The sequence below is a fragment of the Agrilus planipennis genome, unplaced genomic scaffold, assembly GCF_000699045.2.
Source record: "Agrilus planipennis isolate EAB-ADULT unplaced genomic scaffold, Apla_2.0 scaffold12, whole genome shotgun sequence".
Taxonomy (NCBI): Eukaryota; Metazoa; Arthropoda; class Insecta; order Coleoptera; family Buprestidae; genus Agrilus; species Agrilus planipennis.
In genome coordinates, this window is record NW_020439003.1 from 2,255,100 (window position 1) to 2,280,086 (window position 24,987).

At 33.8% G+C, this 24,987-nt stretch overlaps 2 protein-coding genes across 2 annotated transcripts in view; both read right to left on the bottom strand.

Moving 5' to 3' along the window:
* Nucleotides 1-4,290, bottom strand: part of LOC108736660 (tetratricopeptide repeat protein 25) — a 22,385-nt gene extending 18,095 nt beyond the window's left edge. The window contains exons 1-2 of the mRNA XM_025976011.1: nt 4,279-4,290; nt 809-1,339 (exon numbers count right to left, since the gene is read on the bottom strand). Of these exons, the coding sequence (XP_025831796.1) occupies nt 809-1,339; nt 4,279-4,290 (543 nt within the window). The remainder of the gene's footprint in view (nt 1-808; nt 1,340-4,278) is intronic.
* LOC108736661 (transient receptor potential-gamma protein) overlaps nt 3,944-24,987 on the bottom strand; it is a 79,237-nt gene continuing 58,193 nt past the window's right edge. The window contains exons 11-22 of the mRNA XM_025976012.1: nt 24,538-24,663; nt 23,127-23,266; nt 21,506-21,609; nt 18,614-18,747; nt 18,315-18,504; nt 17,262-17,457; nt 11,202-11,396; nt 11,098-11,139; nt 7,997-8,183; nt 7,083-7,398; nt 6,570-7,005; nt 3,944-5,475 (exon numbers count right to left, since the gene is read on the bottom strand). Coding sequence (XP_025831797.1) covers nt 5,116-5,475; nt 6,570-7,005; nt 7,083-7,398; nt 7,997-8,183; nt 11,098-11,139; nt 11,202-11,396; nt 17,262-17,457; nt 18,315-18,504; nt 18,614-18,747; nt 21,506-21,609; nt 23,127-23,266; nt 24,538-24,663 — 2,426 coding nt within the window. The 3' untranslated portion in view covers nt 3,944-5,115. The remainder of the gene's footprint in view (nt 5,476-6,569; nt 7,006-7,082; nt 7,399-7,996; nt 8,184-11,097; nt 11,140-11,201; nt 11,397-17,261; nt 17,458-18,314; nt 18,505-18,613; nt 18,748-21,505; nt 21,610-23,126; nt 23,267-24,537; nt 24,664-24,987) is intronic.

A 24,987-nucleotide genomic window follows, 5' to 3' on the forward strand; every position in this document is an offset into this window, starting at 1 on the left:
ATATATATTAAAATTAAAATGATACATGTATTATAAAGAAAAGTATTTTAAGTATAATATGGGTAGTATATCATAAGATGGTATAATATAAGAATAATTTCTACTGAATAACTGCATTTTCCGCTATGATCGTTGGAGGGTTTTTTGCTGATATAATCCCTTTATGTCGAAATCCATTCCAATCCCTTACATCACAAAAAGAAAATGCAATAGCATTAACACTTTCTGCAGTTGAATTATTAAACGTATAGCTATTGCCATTCTCAGAAACAACATTTTCATGACTTAATTTTCTTCTTCATATATTAAAGATAACGCCCGATATTTTTCACCAAATCTTCTGACACGTAAACGTGTAAGATCACGATGTCTTTGTTGCGATGAATTTGTTGGCATAGTACATAAATAAATTGTTGAGAATATCGATAATAAAATAACTATTTATTATTAATAAATTAAATAATTATTAACTATTCTTCAGTAAGATTGTAGTTGGGAAGTGCAGTTTGGGCAAAGTTTGGGATTGCCCTAAAATACACAGATCAAAATTTATTGGGTATAGGTGGGAAATGCCCAGTTTGGGCAAATCCAACAATCTCCAATAGGGACCCAATTGGAGACAGGGAATTCCTAAAATAAATTCTACTCGGGTTAGTGAGTAACAAGAAAGTAAATGCGACAGTTTTATTGCGGACTATGCCAATTTCGAACGTCTCAACTATACTTACACCTCTATCAATCTATGTATCTTGTTCACAATTTTTAATTTTAAAGTTATATATTTTAATACGTTATCTCTAAAGCTCACCTGGTTAAAATGAAGAGTTTTAAACCCTTCTCTCGTTAAATGTAAAAGCTTCTGTGAACCGGCTTTGTTTGGACAGGTAGCACCAGGATTGTGCTTAAAATTATCAAGAAATATTTTGTCTAAATACAGTTTATCCAAATATCTCTCAGCCATGTGGTTTTTAATGTTACTTGTGTAGCGTTGTAGTGGAGAATATGGAAAACGTTTGGGCAAAGGTGGTACAAAATCGGATTCAGTTTTTAGAGTATACAAACTGTCTCTAATTTCTTCGACGTATATGCTCTCCTTTTTTCCCACTTTTCTCTTTTTCTGTTTTAACGGAAACACCGGTTCTTTAACAACTTGTTTCTTTGCTTTCAGTCTTTTTTGGGCACGCTTTTTCTTTTTTCTCTTTAACTCGTATTCAATTTCATATTCCGGTTTTTCTGATTCGTGATTTTTCTTCCATGCTAATCTCCGAATTATTTTAAAATGGTCCCGCAGCGGTCTTCCTGCTCGCTCTCCTAAACATTTGGCTATTGCTTCTTTACACTATAGAAAGCATTTTTAAAATAATAATTTCTTTGTTAAAGGATTACATAAGCCAACAAGGAACGAAGCAATCTACGAAAAGTAATTACAAATATAAAATAATAGACCGCATCTGGTGCTAAAAATTGTGTCCTAAATAACTGTAAAGAAGGAACCAACTGTTAATTTGCTTATTATATAGGGTTGTTCGGAAAGTCATTTCGTTTTTTTTTGTGGAAATCAAAGACAGTTTTCGTATAATAAACAAATACTTTATTAAATTATACATTGACCGTTCTGGTCCAACACCTTTTGCCATCTTTCTGGTAGTAGCATAATTCCACGCTCATAAAATTTTTGGTCTTTGCTGGCAAAAAACTGATCGAGGAGGTTTTTGACCTCCTCATTTGAGGTGAAGGTTTTACCGTCTAAAAAATTTTGGAGTGACNTCCATCGGTAGCCTTTGTTCGATTAATGCGAATGATAGATGGTGGTCACAAATGGGTAAGTACAGTTCGAGATTCGAAGTATGCAGCTGGCGCATTTTCCTCTTTTTCTTTATCTTCTCTCTTTCCTTCGTCCTTTTCGTCTTCTTATTCCAAGAAGCGAGGATAAAAACGAAAAAAAGAAGAAACAGGTTTGTATGCCTCATTGTAGACGTTTTCCGAATAAGGGAAGACCGGCTCCAAGTGTTGCATTGGATTCCACGGCACCACCTCGCTCGTCGTATGGTCTGATCCGCTTGCTCCAAGAATCCTGTGCGTTAACGGCAAAGCAACAAACGAACGGTCCCAATATTCGACTAGAATCACTTATTCAAGAATTAACTAGCTGTTACCGCATGGAATTTGATTATTTCGCTAACTCCCATTTTACACCTTTGGAGGTGGTACTTTGAAAACTCATTTTATAATGGATGATGGCGTTGTATAAGGAAACTTTTTACAAAATTTGAAACTTCCTCACTTTGGACTCTTCCTTGAACGGTACATCAAACTGTGGACCCTCTTAAATTTTAACAAATCCTTTGGTAGTGCTTATCTACTTTGAATAAGGAACGTCTATGGAAAATTTCAAGCCTCTTGGTCTAGGGGGTTGACTGTGTGTTGATATATCTGTTAGTTAGTTTATCCCTTAATATACTAGTCTTATTGGGTCTGGGAATGAAGCTGCTCCTAGGTATTGGATTCTCAAAATCGGTAAAATACGTAATACATAAGATTGCATACCTACCTAGTTCTTGTTTCTTTTCCTAAAACATTTTACACGTTTTATTGTTGTGGGGGTTGAAATACTTATGTCAAAACTTACTACACTCCTTCTCCAAAGTTGATTTCCAGAATAAACGTTAGTATCTACTCCATTATTCATATTTTATGGTTCTTGTATCTGCTTTCAAGTTAATTTTAATTAGTACAAGTTTATATTGAATTCCCTTTTCAGATACTTTGGGATGCAAAAAATTCTTGTTAGTGGTCTGTTAGGTATCTGTTAGAGAGAGTAGGAGAATAGAAGGCGTTGTAGCAGTTAACAAGAAATGGGTGAGATGATAGGTTGCTAGGTCACCTCAGACATGAAAAGCTAGTTAGAGGCATTGTCCTATTTTTTGAAAAATTCCCAGATTTGCCTAAGATATAAGAAAAAGTGAAGTTGCTTCCAATCAGACTTCGGCTTAAAGATCTTGATGATGATAGTGATTATGATGACGATGACGATGATGTTGATGATAATGACGATAATATTATATTCTGGCTTGGATTATTCTGCTAAATCAACATTGAAAAGAAGCACTGAAAGTTTAATAGAATTCTATGAATTTCTGTGGGCGCTAAAGTACATTCTTTAGCAACATTGTTGAAGGCCCAAAGAAGCAGTAGTGATTCTGACCGTGTGTTTCTCATTCGCATCCGTAGCGTATGCAAACAACCAGTATATCATTGGTTCTTTTTTCTTTTCGGCGCGTCAAGACAGCTTGTGTTTCTTTTAAAGAACTCCGAAACTGGTCGTCGATGTTTCAGGGTACACAATGTGAACACGTAACAAGCGGTGGAGTGCTTTACTATTTTTTTATGTTAAAGAACTATTACCTAGGAACTTATAATATATTTGGATACTCAAGAAATGGTAAAAAATCGATGGAAATGCTTTTTTTTGAGGTCATCCCAACTCCTATTATTTCAATAAAATTCGGGTTCTAATCGCAAGCTAAAATAGCAATTGAGTATTTTTGATTCTTGAAATTATTTACAGAATAAGAAACAGGCCATATATATTTAACAATATAAATGGTACTAAAACAAATTATTATTATTGTACCTAGAAAACGAAAAATATCACTTGCCACAGGTATAAGAACTATTTTATAAAAATTTTGTTTTCTTGTTTTCTTTTCTTCGTTTCATATTTACAGGTCATACATTCTGTACTTGCACAAATAACTATTTTCACTGACAATGAAATTTACAAAAGAAATTTTGGATAAAAAATGTAACTTTTTAACATTTTTTTAAAATGTATACCTTAAGCAAAACTACGTGTAACACAGTTTTTCTTGCAAATATAGTAACGCAACCATGGAATATAAATAAATAAATAAATTACTTTAACTTTTTGGATATTGTGCGTCAATATTTTCGAACTAATTTTCTTCAAACCTGCTTTATTTCTGTAAATCGCAGCTAGTTTTCAATTTCATAACCGTTGGCTAAAGGAAGTGTTTTTTATTCCATTTTATGTAGCGTCTTATTTGTAGTCTTATTTTCAATATAACCAATCAGACAAATATAGTATTATTCACTACATCACCTTATTGATTTTGCAGAATTATCAATTATTATAGTTGTTGACTTAACAGAGGTTAAAACACGTCGGTATTTATTTAATAACGTAATCAATAACGAAGAGGCGATATTTAACGTTGGTATAATAGCAACAACTATTATGTAATATTCCATAAATACCTTCTTAACCATTACATATATTACACGTTCAACAAATTTAGTTTTCGAATGCTTTATAAATAATTACTTAAGACACTATAGACAAAGGAGTTATTTTTTCGATGGTATCTACAGAATCATACATAGCGTCCATATTTTCTGGTTTTTTCAAGAATTTTCTGAGTGAGAATGTTTTGGCATTGAAAACCAAAAGTGATTTTTCTTTTCATGGATTTCCGAATACAGATTAAAATCACAGTAACTACAACATGTACCTATCATCTCGTCCTTCAAATTCGTAATTTGTTAACCGGAAATCAAAACAAAATTTGCTATCCAATTAAATTGCTAGAATTTCATGGTTCTTCAAAATAATACAGTTTGTTTAAATTATTTATTGTATCAATAGATAAAAAAGGTAATTTTATGTTTAGGTATTATCTAAAAAACGAATGTATGTAGTGAACTAATCTATCGACGAAAATTAATATAAAAAAGTGCTTGTACTATTTTGGCTGTAATTTCCGAAAGAAGAAAAGCGACCACTTTAAAATTTGGAATTGATCGTTTGATCTATAATAATAATCTGGAAGATAACATATTCTTGATTTTATATAAGATGAAGCAGATGCTAAAATGTTCACTTTAACATTTTTTCCATCAATAAAATAACCACTCTGTACATTTTTTTTGAGAATTTCATAACCGCTGCTGTTTTATTTTAACCTTCTTGGCCTATTAATTGTACTATTATAATTATATGTGTGCAAAGTATTCCCCCTACCTGCATACATTCATTAGGTCCTCTTTTACATAAAGCACTTTTCAAACAATTTCCTTTACGTAATATCTTCCTTCCTATAACCATCCCGTGTGACCACTTAATGGTATCACTCCTGGCAACTTAGGCAAAGGACCATTGTTGTGTTTGTAATCGTCTTCTGGAGTTTGCGAAGATCCTGTTGCTTGTGTGCTGGAAGAGGAATTGTATAAAAGAGGTTCCCTGGAAGATGTCGCCCTTGGCAATGTTTGTGTTGCTGCTGCATTAACGCTTTCCTCGGTGGTAGATGGTGTGAGTGTAGGCTGTCCTGCCGAGGATACAGGAATATCGACAGAGTCCTGCTGACTCTGCGTGTGTTCGTGATGCGCTTTAGTAAACTGTATCACTTCGGAAACTCTAGTTGGGACGCTAGACGCCCGCTGCAGCACTTGGGAAATCTTTAAAATAATGAATTCGTTGAATTTCGGAAAAAATGGATTGTTAAAAGGGACAAAGATCAATTTTCTAAAATTTATTTTCTTTGCCAATTTTTAAGCCAGCTAACCATCTTACTAGAAAGAACCGGGAAAACGAAACCAAAAATTATTCGTAGTTAATGAAATAAAACGAACACATTACTTTTTACGGAATAAATTAAGAATACCTCGATAACTGTTTCTAGAGTAGCCTGCCATTAACAAGCGTAATGATTATACTGAAACAAAGAAGTAAACGAAAACTAGCAAACAGTTAATATCTGTACACTAAAAAAATGCAAGATGAATAGCTATAAGTGAAAATTCATTAACACAATATTTGGATTTTCTGTATGTTTGTTTCGGAGCGCGTCTCAAGTCAAGGGTACTAGCAAGTTTATTTTAATATTAAAATTCATTCCTGTAAAATTATTTAAGACGAACTTAAATATTTAAAGCACCTCGTAGTTTTGCTACACTTATGTGTTGAAAAAACCAATTTGATTGCCTAAATGTATTATTAATTTTCTAAGGATAGCACAGGGTCGAGTCGCTTTCATTAAACAGAAATCACTTGTATGCTCGTGAACGGTTAATTTAGAAGTTCGAAGAAGGTTGTTAAAGGTGTATGTTTGGAGCACGGCGTTGTACGGGTGCGAAACATGGACAGTGGGCGCGGCGAAAAAGAAAAGGTTAGAAGCTTTCGAAATGTGGTGTTACAGGCTAATGATAAGGATACCGTGGATAGAGAAGGTTGAATATGAAGAGGTATTAGAAAAAATAGGAGAACAGAAGATTCTATGGAAGTCAATAAGAAATAGGCAAGATAGGTTGGTAGGACACCTTCTCAGACAAGGTCTAGTCAAAAACATATTAGAGGCAGAAACTGAAGTTAGGAGAGGTAGAGGTAGACCTAGATTAGATTACTATTCGCAAATAGTTGAGGATGTGGGCTGTTCTAGTTTTAGGGAAATGCGAAGATTAGCGCAGGATAAGAAATAGTGGAGGTGCGTGTCCAATCAGTCTTAGGACTAACGACCTTATGATGATGATGATTGATATCCTATATTGCTTACCTTTTTATTATTTTTGCCTATACAAACAGCTACAGCTTGTTCAATAGCGGCTTCGTTAGGCGGTATAACTACAGGACTAGTATTTCTAGAAGCGCTGAATTTTTTTCGTTTTTTCTTGAGCAACGCCAGTCCACTTACAATACTGTGATGATTGTGATGCTCCTGGTGCTCTCCATGAACGGGCCGTTCAGCATTATCTAAACTGGGATTGGAATCTGACGCGCTAGATCCGTTGTCATCAGAAGCAGGACTATTACTGTGACTCCGTGAATGATGATGATGCCCATTTTCTTGGCAATTAGAATTGCATACGGAGTCTTCTGATCTGGAACGGCCAATGAGTCGAGACACTTTTCCTGTTTTGGCAGCTTCGATTATGGTTCCCCAGCGACGTTTGTGGGATGAAGATCTCTTCATGTTAAACCTAGAGGACGAACTAGATGAAGAAAACAAAGTCTCATACATTAACCTGACCTTCAAAAAGTTTGGAAATAATCCACAGAAACAGCTTACCAGTCATGTTTGGATGAAATTCTGTGATGGTTATGGTGGTGAATGTGATATGTTGGTCCTTCGTTGATGCTTCCTTGTGAGGACGAAACTGTGCTCTGTTGTTGCATTCTTCGTGGCGTCTGATTGAAAATTCCCGATAACGTTGATCCAAATATGTCATTGTGATTATGTCCTTCATGATTGTGGTGATTTTGTAGGGACGCGATAAATTCGGCGACAGGGGGTAACGGACCCGTAGAAGGAGACGGTTGTGGACCAATATTGAATCCTTTCATCAATCTTCTTTCTTTTTGTCTGTTCTTTTTACCACCAGCACCTGATACAACATATAGAATTCAGTAACTTGCACATTGCTGTAATAATTTAATAATAATAAAAATGCGATATACGGCAACTAAAATGACTAAACAAACAAAAAGGCATTACATTAGATAACACAGGAAACTTATCGGCTTAATATTAAATACTGTTATTGGGTGTATCAATTATAAAAGTTAATTCTTTCCTCATACGACTCGGAATATATAATTTAGTTTTCCAACTATATCAGTCTAGACTTATAGTTTCTATCAATAAAAAGGTTAAAATTTTGTAAATCACTTCAAAACAAAATCTTATGGAATAGATGTCGAAGTAATAAATATAAATAATGGGAAAATCGAGACAATTACCTAATCAGTTTTTCTTAATATTCTAATAGTAAAGGTACTCCCGCATGTACTATTTAATTTTGGTTTAGTATAATTCCTACTGCTTTCTTTTGTTTTTTTTTTGTATGGATGAGTGATTTAACGTTAGAGATTTAGTTATCTCTAGCAAATAATCTTGTTTTTTTTTAAATGAATCTGTGTCCAGCTCAGGGTAAATTATAAAAATACAATTCCAATTGTGGTAAAAAACGTTAAATATTTCACCTGATCCCATCGATGATGCGGCCGTTGAAGTGTTCATTCCAGAGTTTTTCAAGATTTCGATAAGTTCGAACCGGAAAGCCGATATATCCTGTTTTATTTCATTAACGTCGTCTTCTGTTACACCCTGATTTTCTGCTTTTCGTTGTTCAACAGTTACATAACGTCTGACAAGGTTTCTCATTATACTCTGCAATTAAAAATAAACTTCTATAACAATTTTATCACTAGCAAAAAGCCTAACATTTAATATTTATATTTATAGGTACTAATTCGAAACTATACAAACTGTGATACTTAATCAAAAACCATGATTATTTGAACGTAAAACGTATAATCTATTAAATTACTAGCGAACAGTAGTTTATACCCGTGGTAAACTTGTAGTTTTAAAGCTAATTAAATTAATTTTCACATGTTTAGGTACTTACCAACCGTAAATAAATGTAAAACAGGCAAGGTATATTTACGTAATTGTATTGTTAGGTATATAACTGATAGCGAGAAATAATACATATTTTGATTAGTTTTCTTGTAAATTTGTTAATAAAATTACTGCCTCATTTAATTATATGCAAATGAACTTTCCCTATTAAAGCATGCAAAGCAATTTGGTAAAGATCTAGATGATCTTTTTATGGGGGTGAGACCGCCACGAACTTTTTATGTTACAGTGGTGGGGGAGACTTCCTCTTTCGATCCCACCTTCATCTAGACATTTACCAGCAATTTTATCATAGAGCAAAAGATTAGTTCCCAATAGCGAAAGTATTATTTTTTGAAAGCATGCCTGGGGTGAAAATATTCTCGTTTTTAAAAATAATTGTGTAATAAAGGGATTATTTTTCATTTCACGAACTTTAACGAGCCTAAGATGACGATTAAATTTTCTCTCCGCATAGATTTCTTAAATACTTCACCAGTATAACCGGACTGTATAAAAATAAATTAATTCATGCAACTCAAGGACTAATAAGCATTATAGCTTTTATTAGTTCCATAATAAAAAGTTGCTGATTAGTGGTCACTTAAAGAAGCGCTCCACAATCGCCAAAACCGTCGCTCAATAAAGTTCAGCAGTCATTTCTCTCCTTTGGTTATGACCTAAGCATACGAGGGTGGATTGATAAGTTTCCGGCCTAACCAAGAGATGACGCCACTAGGCCTACCTTGAGGTGACATTCTATAGTACCATCCTTGGATAGCTTGTAGCTATAGTTTCAGCCCGATCTCCTTGCTAGTGTAGGTTTGACAGCACGCTGAACAAGACGCCTCTGTGGTTTTCGTAAAAATGGAAAAGCAGGAAAATCGTGCTGTCATCAAATACTTTTATTTGAAGGGGTTAACGCCGAAGGAAATTAAAAAAGAGATGGACTCAACACTGGGGACATCCTCCCCGTCATATTCAACCGTTAAGCAGTGGGTTTCCGAGTTTAAAAAGGGTCGTGTGAGCACCTCTGATGGGCCTCGCTCAGGACGCCCCGTTGAGGTCACAACTCCAGATATGATCGAAAAAATTCATCAAATAGTGCTGGGAGACCGCAGATTGAAAGTGCGTGAGATAGCTGAGACCTGTAAGATGTCATATGAACGTGTGCAACATATTTTGCACCAACATTTGCATATGGAAAAGCTCTGTGCAAGATGGGTGCCGCGTTTGCTAACAGTCGACCAAAAATTGATTCGAAAAAACATTTCTACCGCAAATTTGTCATTGTATAAGCGTAATCCAAGCGAATTTTTGCGTCGATTCGTAACCGTTGACGAAACGTGGGTCCACCACTACACTCCTGAAACCAAAGAACAGTCTAAACAGTGGATTGGACCAGGGGAACCAACTCCAAAGAAGGCAAAAACAATTTTTTCGGCGAACAAGGTTATGGCTACTGTTTTTTGGGATGCAAGAGGTATTATATACATTGATTACCTTGCAAAGGGTAATACTATCACTGGTCAATACTACGCAGACTTATTGCAACGTTTGAGCCACGAGGTGAAAATTAAACGACCTCATCTGGCGAAGAAAAAAATCTTGTTTCATCACGATAACGCACCAGCGCACACGTCAATCGTTGCGACGGCTAAAATCAACGATCTAAAGTTTGAATTGATGCCGCACCCTCCTTACTCTCCAGACCTAGCCCCGAGTGACTATTTTCTGTTCCCTAATCTCAAAAAATGGCTTGGCGGTAAGAGATTTGCGGACAATGAAGAAGTAATCGAAGCTGTAAATGGTTATTTTGAGGAGCTTGACGAATCAGTCTATAGAGATGGCATTAATAGACTGGAACACCGCTATGAGAAATGTATCAGCCTTGGAGGAGATTATGTTGAGAAATAAAAAAAAAAAATTTTTAAAAACCTTGTTTTTCTTGGTCAGGCCGGAAACTTATCAATCCACCCTCGTATGATGCGGTCGAGTACTAGCAGCGACTGTAGTGAAAGAGGGGAAATCTTCAAAAAAAAAACAACCAGCTGTCCGTTACGACTGGGTAGTGTCGGAATTCCGAGGAAGATATCCTCGGACTTACCAACTAAAAACTATACATCGACGAAGAGCTGTTTTCTGAGTTTTGAGCATATATGAACTATTTCATGCTCCAGTTCATCCCAAAGCAAAAAATCTCAGGAAAAATTATTATTCATTTAGTTGAATGAATTCCTTTTTTATACAGTTCTATTATCCCTACTGCTATAATATTTCTAAATAATCCAGGCAATTTTCCTTCACTCTGTATATTAATTGTTTAGTTATACTTTAAGTTAGATTCCTGACCGTTAATTTTAAATTGTACTGTTTTTTTCCAGGGTGGCGGTCAAATAACTAAATAACTTTTTAAGATTTTAACTTAATTTTAAACATTTTTTCATGTTGAACTACTGTGTAGTAAAATCTGTGTACAAGCAGTAACACTTTAAAAGTCTGAAGATGGTTGAATAAATCGAAAAGTAACAAAAAACATAAAGTTGTTTGATTATTTGACCGCCTCCAGGGAAAAACGAAAACAATATAATTTAGTTATAATGTCATAATAATGTCTCCATTAGATTAAACGTTTAGTACATAATCTTTTATCAAATGTATCGCTTATTTCCTTACTGACCTGATATCGAAAGTCTCTTTCACTGGCTTGTTTCACCTTCTTCTGAAACAAACAATCCATAAGTCACCTTATCTAGATATCGATGTTTCCGTTTTTCCTCTTACCCTAATGGTTTTCATATGCTCCTTTTTGACAGCCCTCGAATGACCGCAAAATTTACGATGAAGCCAACGGAAACAATACCAAATACTCTTCGGGGTTGGTATAATGTTGAAGGGAGGCGGGCAGGTGCCACCCTCTTCAAAAAAACTAATCCACAATTTGCTCCTTGCAAATTTCCATTCAACATCAGCTCGTTCCTTAATTAAACAAAAGCCAACACTAAATTGATGATAACGATGTTAGCTGGTTTATTAAGCAATCAATTGATTGTGTCAGTTGGTAGATTTAGTATTTCTATACCCTGTTCATTTAAAAGATAGACCAAACCATCACCGAGTACGTGGTCATCAGCAACGTCCTACCTACAAAAATTACAGGGTCGCATTCTATCATTACTTGCGTCCTGATGTATTTTCTCATTATTTTATGTGAACAATTCAATAATTGTATAACACTTTCCTTGTCGCTATCCTAATCGATAGCATACATTAAATCAGAAAATATCATTAAATATATTTTTTAGTGTTTTTAGTTTTAAATACAACCCTGTTGAATGTTTCACTTGCATAGCAGGTGATGGCGTTTGTATTCAGTCTATCTTGAAAGTGAACCGAGTATAATTACAATCGAAATTAACCATTTTGCTTTAAATAAAATAATCTACATTTTAGGTTTATACGAATGAATTAACGTCAACTTTTGATACCTACTTTAAGGCAGTTACAAACATAAAATGTTACAACCGAAGGTTTTTTATTTCCTGCAATAGGTACATTTCTTATCATATACTGTAATTTTCATTCATCTCAAAAGTCTCCAATAATTTTCACCGTCTAAGTAGGTACGTATTAATATAATGATAAAACAAATTAATATAAGAGAGTTTATTTTAAACTGTGAAATTAATTTCTTGATAATAACTCTCTTTAACCTTTTAATAAAGCCCAGAATGTTAGAATTCTACAAATAAAATTAACTGTTGACTTGTTAATTAAACTTTTTTGATTTCATTTGATTACCTACTTACTTAAACCAATTTAGTATTTTTCAAAGTTCAATTATATTTCAAATTACCCTCAATTCAAGAAAAAAGAGCTACACAAGGCTCTGTGAACTTGAAACCAGTTATTAAATATAGCCAGAAATTTCCTGGAAGAAATGGTTATTTTAAAAAAGTAATAAAAAAGATATTCATGTAAACTGATTTCTCTTTTACATCATCAAAGTTTACCAAGTTTTTGTTAGAATATTGTGTATTCACCCCGCGTTTGTTACGTTTATGTTTTCCTTTCCTCTTCGTAAACTGTGTAATCAAGGCAGACTTTTACCGGATTTGTTTTATATCCGACAAAAATAAATATATATAATTAGTATTGATAACATATTCTTGTCACAAGGACCATTCGAGACAATTATCATGTACGTGTGTAAAAATGTCTATTCTCATGGATTCGATTTAGGCTTTTTTTGCAGGTACCTACTTCAATCATTTATACGTATCAAACATTATCCTTACAATATATTAACTTGTAATACACATAACATTGAATTTCCTTGGTAGAATATTTCGTTTTGATCTTTTTAATTAAGAATTGGTACAATTGGATCAATCATTAGAGGGCTACAATCCAGGTTTTCACTGATAAGACTAATTATTTTAATTAAAAGAAGAAACTAAAATAATACTGAAAATTAAACACCAGTTTGTATTAAAACCAATACCATGAGTCCCTAAATACGAAATAATACATAATTTAGGTTTTGTATTGTATAATGACTTTGCAACTAGAATGGTACCTATTTACAAAACCATTTGTCCTAAAACAACGTTTGTTTTAATGAGAAGAAACAACGAAATGATTTTAATGATTGTATTGTAGTTGGCACTTAGTATAATAATAATGGAGAACATTTAATAGCCGAAATGTTTCTGTTTGATTAATCTCGTTGTTGAATCTAGTGTTAAATTTAAAATTTATGGACTCTGAAGTTTGTTCGTCTAAAGCAACTTAACCTTTTTGTCGGTTCTAAACAAACTTTTCAGATGTAGAAGCGAATAGATGAACTTTTGCTGTATAAACAATAAGAGAGACCGAGGTAGTTGTAAGAGATAATTACAAATGAGTAAAACAAATTAAAGAATAATTAATTCACGATATATCGTTAAAGATGTTTTATCAATAAACACTTCTGTAACATGGTTAAGCAGACATTTATACCTATAACCGTCTACATAAAAGTTTTTTCTAGTATTCAAATTAATTAATAACGATGAAAGGTAAGCACTATAACATGAACTTACAATATCTTCCATATCTTAAGTATTAGTAGTTTTATAATCATTTTTAAATACATAAACTAATTTCCGCTAATTCCAGAAGATAATTTAATGTTCGTGGGTTTAACAAAATTTAGACTTCTTAGACTGATAAGGACAAAAACTATTTATTTACACTAATGTTGATATATCATTATTCACTGCGCTAATTATTTCACTTCTATCACTGTCAATTTATTTCTTCCCCTTTCGGCAATCGTCTCTTCCTTTAAATACTCTTTTGTTTACTTTCTGGAACCTTCTGAAAAAATCCATATAGTTTATTTTCTTTAACTGTTTAACTGCTTTCCCAGAACGCAGGTACGACACACAGATTTACAAATACGGCGCATATGAAGAAAGGCGCCCGCGGCTAGTTGGCGAATCGATATGCCGTTCACGCACACGTGTGCCCAACTCACACAAACACACTCGTGCTCGTTACAATAATAATATGGAAACAGAATTTTTGTTTCTAAACAAACGGTGAACATTTTCTACCTGACAGCTAGGGTTCAACCCATTCTTGACGTTGAATTGCTCTATTTAACCCTCACAGGGTTACATTTTAATTAGCAGGCTGCCGCAGTTGCTGCACACAATTTAGCATCAACTATCCGCACATTAAATAGTACCGAATGTTGTACACCTAATATATACTAAATACTAAAAACAAATGAGAGGTAAAAGTTTCTACATTTGAATAAATATATTGTAAAGAAACTCAGTATAAAGTGTGCAAAATAAAAAATGTTCTTTGTCCTTTTATACATACGTCTTTGTTGTAAGATAATTTTGTTATTTCAACACAAAAGCAAAGTAATTAAAACAACGGAAGCGGCAAAGATGAACAGACTTCCTTTTTTAGTAGAATGACATGTATGCCTACTCCTGTGTCGTTTAAAATGTGCACGTTTATGGTGTGATGGCTTTATTTTTCGTACCGCATAACTAGAAATCTTCGTTAATGGAAGAAGCGAGGCTTTTTTGTTTTTTTTTTGTTAAATCCTTAATCAGTCAGCTTCACAATCGTTCCTCACAGCACTTGGCCGTTTGCTTTATCCTCGTCATAACTAAACCTTTGAATCTACTGGTGATGACAAACGTGTGTACTATAACTGACACACAATGGAATAGTATAAAGGCGAGGGCATTTGTCTTCGACGTTTCATTGATAAATGAATTGTTCTTTCTAACGTAACCGCTTCCTAAATATAATAGAAAAACAATCCATTTTCTAAATGTAGATTCGTATAATTTTGAAGTTGAAAAGAAAGCGTAAGCATTTTATTTATAATACCAGGTGCGGATCCAGGATTTAAAGAAAGGGAAGGTTCCCAAAAAGTTCTATCGTTCCTAATCCCTCTTTTCCACTCTGCCCCTAGACAAAAATTTTCAGTTTCTCAGAGTCTTTCAGCGTCTCTGAGAGCGTCTCTCATAGTCTCTGTATGAGAGACTCGAACGATAAAATTGTTAATTCAGAGATTCGAGTCTCTCACAGAGAGACTGAATGAATAAAACTGAAAAATTGAGACTCGAGTCTCTCGTAGAAAGACTGGGATCTCTGAAATATGTTGAACTTAAAAATTTTAACCATGTCTATCGATACACCATTTATTGAGAAATTCGAGTCTCTCGTTCAGAGATTTGAGTCTCTCGTTTACAGATTGGATACGAAAATGAGGATCTCTCTATGAGCGACTCGAGTCTCTCGTTCAGAGACGCTTAACAGTGTTTTTTTGACAGTTTCTCTCAGCGACACCAGAGAGACTCGATAAGAGACGAGACTTTTTCGCAGCCGTACGAAGCCAAACATAAATTTTCCAAAACAGAATTTATTTCCGTTTGTTAAAAGCGATTCAATCCTTTGCTATTCCTTGTTTTATTCCTACGCTAGCACTCTTTCCATCGGAATTATTTTCTAATTTTTCGTCTACATCAATCAACAGTGTTGTGTATATCCATCAATCAGAAAACAATAACTTCAATAGTGATTGAGACGTTATTTGAAAAATAGGTTGATTCATCGGTCATGCAATTTTCGCGTGACTGTTTCAATTCTACTACATCGACATTAATGACGAAATCACCTTTGCATGCGAGGACAACGACCTGGACGTTGTTTTTTCCTAAGCTTATACTACTGACACGATTTCGTTTAGTGAATAACCTTAAGCATTGCGTGACACGATTTCAGATTTGTTCCAAATTTATTTGTGGCTTTTCCGGACTTTTTCTTTCCGTCATTACCTGCCCTTTTGACTGACTGCATTTTATACGTACCTATCTAATACGGTATAACGAATGTTTATCGTTCACGTGTTCAATCTAAGGGATTTGTCAATAACGATTACGACATGCTCACTGACTTCGAATTGCAGAAATCTGAGATTTAAGCAAGTGCACTTTATCTATCATCAATCCCCATTCCATATAAATTGATGAGTTTTGTGAAGGGGATGAAAATGTCTCTTTGATAAAGGGAAATTTAAAGACCAATTCAGCATTCATTATTCTTTTCTCATTAAGCAAACTTTCGGCGCGCTGCTTTATTGCTACCATGGATCAAGTTTTTGTTATTGTTTTGCATTACAAGCAATAACTGTTATTTTACAGTCTTTTTAAATAGGTACTTTCAGAGACTTTAAGCGTCTCTAAGAGCGTCTCTCACAGTCTCTCCTTTATTACCAAGGTGTTTTTATGGATCTCTCACAGTCTCTGTATGAGAGACTCGAACGATAAAATTGTTAATTCAGAGATTCGAGTTTCTCACAGAGAGACTGAATGAATAAAATTGAAAAATTGAGAGACTCGTGTCTCTCGTAGAATGACTGGGATCTTTGAAATATATTAAACTTAGAAAATTTTAACCATGTCTATCGAGATACCACTTATTGAGAAATTCGAGACTGGATACGAAATGAGGATCTCTCTATGAGCTACTCGAGTCTCTCGTTCAGAGATTCGGGTCTCTCACTCAGAGATTCAAGTCTCTCGTTCAGAGACGCTAAACAGTTTTTTTGACAGTCTCTCTACAGTCCCTCTCAGCGACACCAGAGAGTCTCGAGTCTCGCTTTCAGAGACTCTGAAAAGACTGAATATTTTTATCTCGGGTTGTACAACACCTATTCCTTAATTAACTTATAGGTAGAGTGTTTTCATAGAATTAATTTGATTTCACTACCAATCGTAATTATAATATCGAAATTTGACCAACAATTAATTGGAGATAATTTTTTACAAAGTAATAAAAAACGTATATGAGTGGTTCTCGAATTTTATACTATAACATAAGTACTTATGTACAAGAACAGTCCCTGGCGACTTTTAACTTCTTCAGGGTTTTTTGTTTTAAATTCTCTTAACTTTTTTTTTAAATTTCCACTGAGGTTTTGTAGTTCTTATAGTTTTAGTGTATCAAAAGTTAGCTTTTGTTTAGTTACGAACTACTTAGTTGCCTTTTATTTGTAAAAATTCCCTAAAAGCATTGATAAAAGAATATTAAACATCTTTTCAAGTTAACAAAGGACTGACTCTCGCATAACTAAAGTAATGAGATAACAAACAAAATATTGTTTATTATAATTATAATTCAAGCATTTTTTTACATGTTTTTCTTTTCTTAATAACCGTTTTTTCATTCATTGTAATGTAATGTGTAATCATTAGTATGCTGGGGTGATTGTCGTATTTTTACGAGCAGGGCAGAGGGTAACCAACTAATTAAGCAAACACAGAAACTCACCGAAATTAGTTGGTAGGAGTGATTCATCATTGCAATAAGTAGATTAAGTAAAACGACAATGTTTATGACCGAGTAGGTGCCAAACATAAGCATTCCCCAGAACCTGGTAAACACCTTAATGCCACTGAGCTCGAAGCTTTCCAGATCGACCAGGCCAAATACCGCCCAAAAAAGGGTCTGACTGGTCTCGAACAGACTGCAACATTGAACCAATAAATTTTAGTATTTCTCAAACGTAATAATGGCAACATCAAAAGAATCTATTTGGCAAAAATCCAGCTGTACTAAAATTTTTATTAAACGTAAATTATAAGGTACGTATTATGTTGTATAAATTCTTTTTACAACTTTTCTTATAGATAGATAAAATATCCTTTGTAAATAAAAATAATATGGTCCATATACGTCTACAAATCATATTGTTTCTTATTTTTACCGACGTACCGTTTGACGAGCATTTATTAAATTTTATTCTACGGAACCCTTGGGTTCCTTTAAGGATCTTTTTCTATTATATAATTTTTGACGTGACAACGTCTTATAATTCGATGGAACCGGCTGCACGCACGAAAAAACATGACTCATGCTGCGTTACCTCGCTCTGAGGCGTTCCATTTAAGGCTTGAAGTGCAAGCGAGAGCGCGGAACGAGCGACAAAGAGGCACAATCGGCCTCCGCGTTCGGCAGCGATTGACATCTGTCTCTCTCCGACTTGAGTGAGCGATGCGTCCGCGTGGACAGCTGCTATACAATAATACATTTCCATTTACCTCCTTCTCTATATCCATACAAATTATCTATCAAACAAATAAAATTAAAACTTTCTTTTGAAAAATGAAACCATCCCATCAGTATTTTCTTATGACGTTGTCACGTTCAACTATCGTCAGTAAACCGACTTTACAGACAACCGATTTTTTTAATACAAATAATCCATTTAAAAAATGTTACACTAAACTATACTACTGAAACAAAGCAGGGGTTCCACGAAAAGTGTGGTTATTAAAAAGGGTTCCACCTACCAAAACATTTGAAAAACGCTATAATTCTTACTTGGCAAATCTCCTCCAGATGGTGCAAGCATTGGAATCTTGCGTGGCTTCGGATGCTGTACAGTTGGTCAGTCTGGTGGGATTTGGCAGCTTGGGGTCAAGTATAAAGTCTACGCAAACATGAGATTTACTTTCCGAAGGACACTTGAGCCTTTCAGCGTCCGCGTAATACCACAACAATTGGTTTAGACCTAAATAATACAACTTAGTGGTACCAAAAGGTTCCTTACGGGTATATAAATAATCTACCAATTATGATTTTATCTAAATGTATTGCGTATTATAATAAAGTATTCTCACCGCATGAAAAGGCAAACAAAACTAATACGTAGAGGAAAAAGAATTTCATTATATCCATAACCATCCTCGATAGTGATACTTGCAATGGTCCAAGATGTGGATTTACAGAAAAAATGTAAACCAATTTCAAAGAACTGCAAGAAATTTTAATAATATCAGCATTATAAATGCAAGTTATCTGAACACTGCAATGAAATTTGCCGAAGATGTACACAATTAAAACATTAAAAACAGCTTAAGTATTTGAAGTATCTAGGTCCTTTAACGAATTGAAATGGAAAACTAAAGGTCGATTCACGTTATTCATGCCGGTTAGGGTTCAGTCACGATCAGATCAAAATCTTGTTCCATCGGAGAGAAATAGAGTGAGACTGTTATCTGACTGAACCTTATAATCTGAATAATTCCATACGAAATATATGCTACAACATTTTACTTGATTGTTATCGGGTCCGAACCTATATAGTATGAATTGGACTTAATCGGCTTAACTCATTGTGCTTTTTGAAAATGAAATTCATAACTCATATGAGCATAAGATCGGTAATTCCTTAGGCAAGATTAAATTAATATATATTTTTGAATATATACATATTTGTTTGGGTGAAAGTTAGGCACAGTCTGGTAATTTACGAGCTTCATTAGAGACAATTAAAATTCCAGCGGGATAGTTTACCAACAATCTCAAACGGGTCGGAAAAATCAATAGTTGAGGTTAGCAGTGTTTGGCTGTTGTATTGGTTACATTTACGATTTAACGCAACATTAACAATTTTATATTGTTTTGGATAACATAAAGATTTCAGGATTGAACTGACCAATAGACTTTTCAAATAACTTTTCGTACCGTTAGCTCCTTTTACGAAGTGTATGTCATTTTAAAAAATACGTGGCATCAGTACTCACTTCGTAAGTGTTGCCTTCGTCCATCGTAACATATGTATTCGTTAAACCAATGAGGGGATACTACTAAACCAATCAGAACGTTGCATTTCGGCATAAATATAAAGAAATCACATAACAAAAGCTGCTTTATGAATGTTGTTCAATTTTTGATTTCGAGTATCTCCACAAATTTCGAAGAAAGTTTCTCTAAACTAGTGAGAAAAAATGACTGCTCTCAAAAAATTGTTCAGCACGATTACTTTCATCTAGCGAAATCGACGGTAGATTTATTTGACTTTAACACAGAATAAAATGCTATAAAATAATTTTTTCATTTTATTCGATACTGTTAGAACAACTAAAACTTTTTGATCCTGTAAGTTTCCACCTGAACAATCGGATGAGTTTACATTCCATAGTGGTCAATGGAAATTGAGTTTACAAGTTTTGAGTAAGGGTCGGATAAATTTACATACATGTACATCCTATAATAATATATTAGCAGACGTGTTCAACGTCTTCAATTGTAATCGTAACTGTGCGCTTGTCGGTTTTTCTCTGTCTTCCGATCATTCCCTAATGCGAACGTCATGTATGTACCTACTTGTATTCATTTTAATTAAAGGGGGAATTAATAATCGATCTAGTCGACTTTCAATCAACTGAATATCAAACGCTAATATCCGATAGGGAAGAAAAAGCATCGTCTAATAAGTGCGCATAGCGGAAAGGCGTGACTTTCCAAGTAATTAATTTTTATTAAAGTCGATTCTCTAGTGAATTTGTAACATAAGTACGCAATTCAGTAATAATTAAACCTAAAGTAGGCCTCAATATCGTCCTCCCAAATTTAATTAATCGAGGAAAACTTTATTTGAACGCTTTGTGTTCACCTGACGCAGCACCTGCTTGTTCATCCACGTAATTTGTTGTTCCATTCGTGACTAGTCAATTTATAAAAAAATAGAATATCCGTAAACTAATAATTTAAAACCATAGACTCATCATAATAATTTATTATTGCGTAACACCCCCTACAGGTACATTTCTTTTTCGACTCCATTATACACCTTTGGAATGATTATTTTCCTTACGACATTTGTAAGAACGTTAAAAATAACCAAACAAAAATCATTTTTCTTTACTTTTTATATTTACGGATACGTATGTCGATATAATAGAGACATATCCTCGTAGATTCCTTATGAGAACCCCACAAAGGAAGTCGGAGATATTAAAGTGAGGTGTACGTTATTATGAGCTTTTCACAAGGACCTTAAGTGGCAAACCTAACCCATAACCTTGCAAAGAAGTTGGCAGTCTTCCCATTTGAATTCAGGTACTTTTCTTAGACAAACTTGTGGTTATCTACTAGTGGGTCATATTTGAAAATTATCAGCGGGTGTAATCCCATGGATTCTCCCGAATACTTTTTAAAACGAGTAGCGATAATATTTCCTTAGGAGTATGTAGGAATGAGGTAAGGCTTAAATGCCCTTTGTGAGCTTTATGGGGTAAACGCAGGTCAGTGTGGCTAACCTCGTTGAAATGCTAGTTGTTCTCCCACTTCAAATTCTAGTTGGAAAGCTTTGCAAACAGAATACAAAAATATTTTTTTGCATACCCTGTTACCCTTTTTTTAAATAACAAGCTGCAAATTATGGTTAGGTAATGTTACTTATACTTTGCACCAAAACAATAATTAATACTAAAAATATATTATTTTACCATGAGAAACAGTTGTAAGTAATTCAAAAATATTTGAAAACTTTACAATGAAATAAGGAAGTGAAATTTTGTCATCATTGATCACTAGGCTGTGTAAATGTAGGTAGAAATATATATTTATTGGGAATCCGACACAAAAAAAAAGAAGACTCAGAACTGATTACTTATCGAATTTATGAATTTCATAATTTTGAATGGAGATTTTGATCCGAGTTTGCTGCTTTATAAATATTGTACAATAAATCACAATATATTAGACAAAATTGGTTGCGTGCTTACCTAAAGATATTGGCAGCTGAAAATAATCCCTCTGATATCAGCATAGGATCCCAAGCATCCCAGTCTTCACGTTTTATCGTTTCCGTCTTGGGATTTCTTTGAACCTATGAACAACAGTAAACAAATTCAATAGACTATTATATAACTTTTAAGCATTATTAAGGAAGAAAACACGTCAAATAGTAAATTGAAGTAGTAGTTTTATTTATAAAATACGTAAAAAAATAAATTACAAATATGTATAGGTAATAATAATAGCCTACTAAGATGTAGTTTCAACGCCAGTCAAAATATGTACAAATTTTACGGTAGAGGTAGTTTAGAATCTCGTGGGTCATAATTTTGGGTTGCGCAGCAATAAAGCTCGGTCTGATCATTAATTGCTATTCGATTTTAAGCCGCGATTTTAATTTCAGATTCAGCTTTTGAAAACTGTATTTATTTCATATTTTTGTATACTCGTAAGTAATACAATGTATAGGTAATAGTTTAGAATTTGACGGTGAACAGGAAATATGTTCCGCTTTGTAATATCTTCCGATACGATATACAAAACGTTGGGATTTCAAGTAGCACATCCTGTCTGCTTTCTATCCCTTTTACTGCTTTATTACCATTAGAGCTTTCATCCTCTGCGCAGCGAACCCCAAATGAAACTTATCAGACTGTACATTTCACTTTAAAACAAATCAACAACAGACGACAAGGTACACATACATAAAGAAAATTACTTCAGTGTAGCATAAAATAAATCATGATTGTTCAATTTAATGTAATACTATTGTTTCTCCAAATTTTTGCTTTTTGTCTACCTTATGTATTTATTTATATTTGTTTGTCATTCTATTGTTGCATTTTAAACAAATCACGCTTTTTATTTTTTTTTAATATTTTTATTTAGTAGGTATCACTTATTAAGCTGCTAAATCTTTTCAACGCTTTCTTCATTATCCTCGGAGAAATCCTACATCCTAAGGATGGATAACACTAAATCTTGCAGCATTAAAGAAAATGTGATACCGCGATTCCAAGCTAAAAGAGGGATATAAATAGTAAATAAAATCGGAATATAAATTAAATTGCTGATGAAAACAAGCTGAACATTGAAGAGTGAAAATAGTAATGATGTTTTCTACCATAGGCGTTTATCAATCTCTCGCTTAGCTGTGGATAAAATGGTCGAGAATTGTACTTTGACAAAATATGTATCAAATACCTTAAAGGCCATCGGTTTAACTATTTAAAGACAAGGGTTTTGTAGCATTTTATCAGACTTTATTAAGCGGTTTAAAACATAGGTATCAGCTAATGCAGATATACCAAGAAATACGTTTTGCCGTGTAAACAAACACAAAATCGGTAGATACAACTGTATTCGAATTGGAGATAAACAATTGCAAACAAGTGGGTGGATTTAAATATCTATATACGAACGTTTAATTGGTTGCATACATTTTAATAACTTGTAATAACCATTACGTTTTTAATGCTTGGTGTTCTCAAAATTAAAATGAAAGTGCTACGCAGTATCGATAAGTATCAGAGTGAAACTGCAGATATTTGGCTCGCATTCGGCAAATATTTACAGGTTTCTGGAAGAAAATAACCAAGAGGTCCTTACCTGGTAATATGAGACTATCCTTAAAGCTACTGTGGCCACGTATAATGAATTTGTTATAAAGTCAATAACGTTCCACATGTCCCTGATGTATTCTTCCAATCCTACGTCCCACAACTGTTTGATTTCACTCCATATTAAACCTATAAATAGAAATGAACTTTTGATACGTTATATACTTATAATGATTTATTCAAAATCACGTTCGGCTGCCTTCCTATACATCAAACTTCAACATTCATAATTTTAATCTTATTTGAAATTTAAATGCTGTAATAAAATTAATTCGAATATTTATGATCCAAATGATGGACCTAAAATTATAAAGTTTGGAGTAAACGGAGAAAGGATTACATAGATTGAATTTTCATTGCTAATATCTAATCTTTTACAAAACCTTATAAGTAGCTTCAATCATTATATAATTTATTCTACAAATTTTATATGTATAATGTTGGGTTATATTTACTGCAAGGAGACTAAAGACAAGAAAAAGAACTACATACTAACGTATAATGTGCAACGCGAGCCGCAAAAGCATCATCAATTTGTACTCAGTAGTTCGCTTCGTAGTAAGGCAAAGCGCAACCGATATGCAAGGTGATTTTGTTTAATTTTTGATAAATGATAGTAATGAAATTATTATCCAGTCGCTCATTGCACAGCGAACACTCGTTTTGGTTCTGATGATTATTAGACCTATTCGCTTTGGAGTAAGTTATTCTTCTCATACCGTGCGAATGATGAGGATATCGTAGATAGAGAAGGTTAGAAATGAGGAGATATTAGAAAGAGTAAAAGAACAGAGGGTGTTATCTAAGTCAATCAGAAGTATGCTGGATGGGTTGGTAGGACACCTTCTCAGGCATGAAAGGCTAGTTGTTGGAGACTTATTAGAAGCAGAAATATGAGTTAAGAGGACTAGAGGTTGACTTAGATTAATTAGATTACTGTTCATAAATAGTTATGATGTATGTTGTTCTAGTTTTAGGGAACTGTAAATTTTAACTCAGGAGAGGAAAGGTGCGTGCCCAACCAGGACTTAGGACTGACGACCCTATTCATCATTCAGTGGACCCTTGCATTTTCTATCTGTTGTTAGTCATTCACTTCGGTTGTTTTTGCTCCTGTCTTTATTCTTTTTGATTTACTGCTTGTTTTTAATTAAGTGGGTCACGACTTTTACTTTACTATCAACAAATGAAAACTTTGTTTCTCCTAAAGATACCAAATCACTCAATCCTACCATTTAAATGTCTTGCTGTATTGATAAACTATTAGCTATCACTAGAGGTGCCTTCGTTCTGCATTTGGGACATTTGAACTTCGCTTTTAATAATATTTTAAAACTTATTTCACATAATTTCTTAGTATCTACCTAAATATGTTTGTGCGTAATGCGTTTATTTTTTACCTCCAACCCAAGCTAATATAATCCATTCGACTAGAGATGGTTTCGCACCGCGTTTTGTAGGAACATCTTCAACGTCTTCTTCGAAGAACAGATTCTCTATTCTTTGCGAGGCAAGTATTAGTAAAACTGAAATTGCAAGAACTTAATGAAACATTTTCATTATTATGAAAGAATATTGGCTTTCGAAAATAGGCATTCCAGAACAAATAGAATATCGCATATTGTTTTTATGGAAGACCGTTAATGTTTTTATATTCCTTTACAAATGAAATGATTCTTTCTTTATTATTTGCTATTTCCGAATTATATATTTCTTTACGAATACACCTACATATGTACATATGTACTAAAATTTTGATAATGGAAGTTCTTAAAATTTATTGGATCGAAAAAAAGTGAAACACAAAGTTTTACGAGAAGTTACCCGCATACAAAAATAAAGTTTGTAGT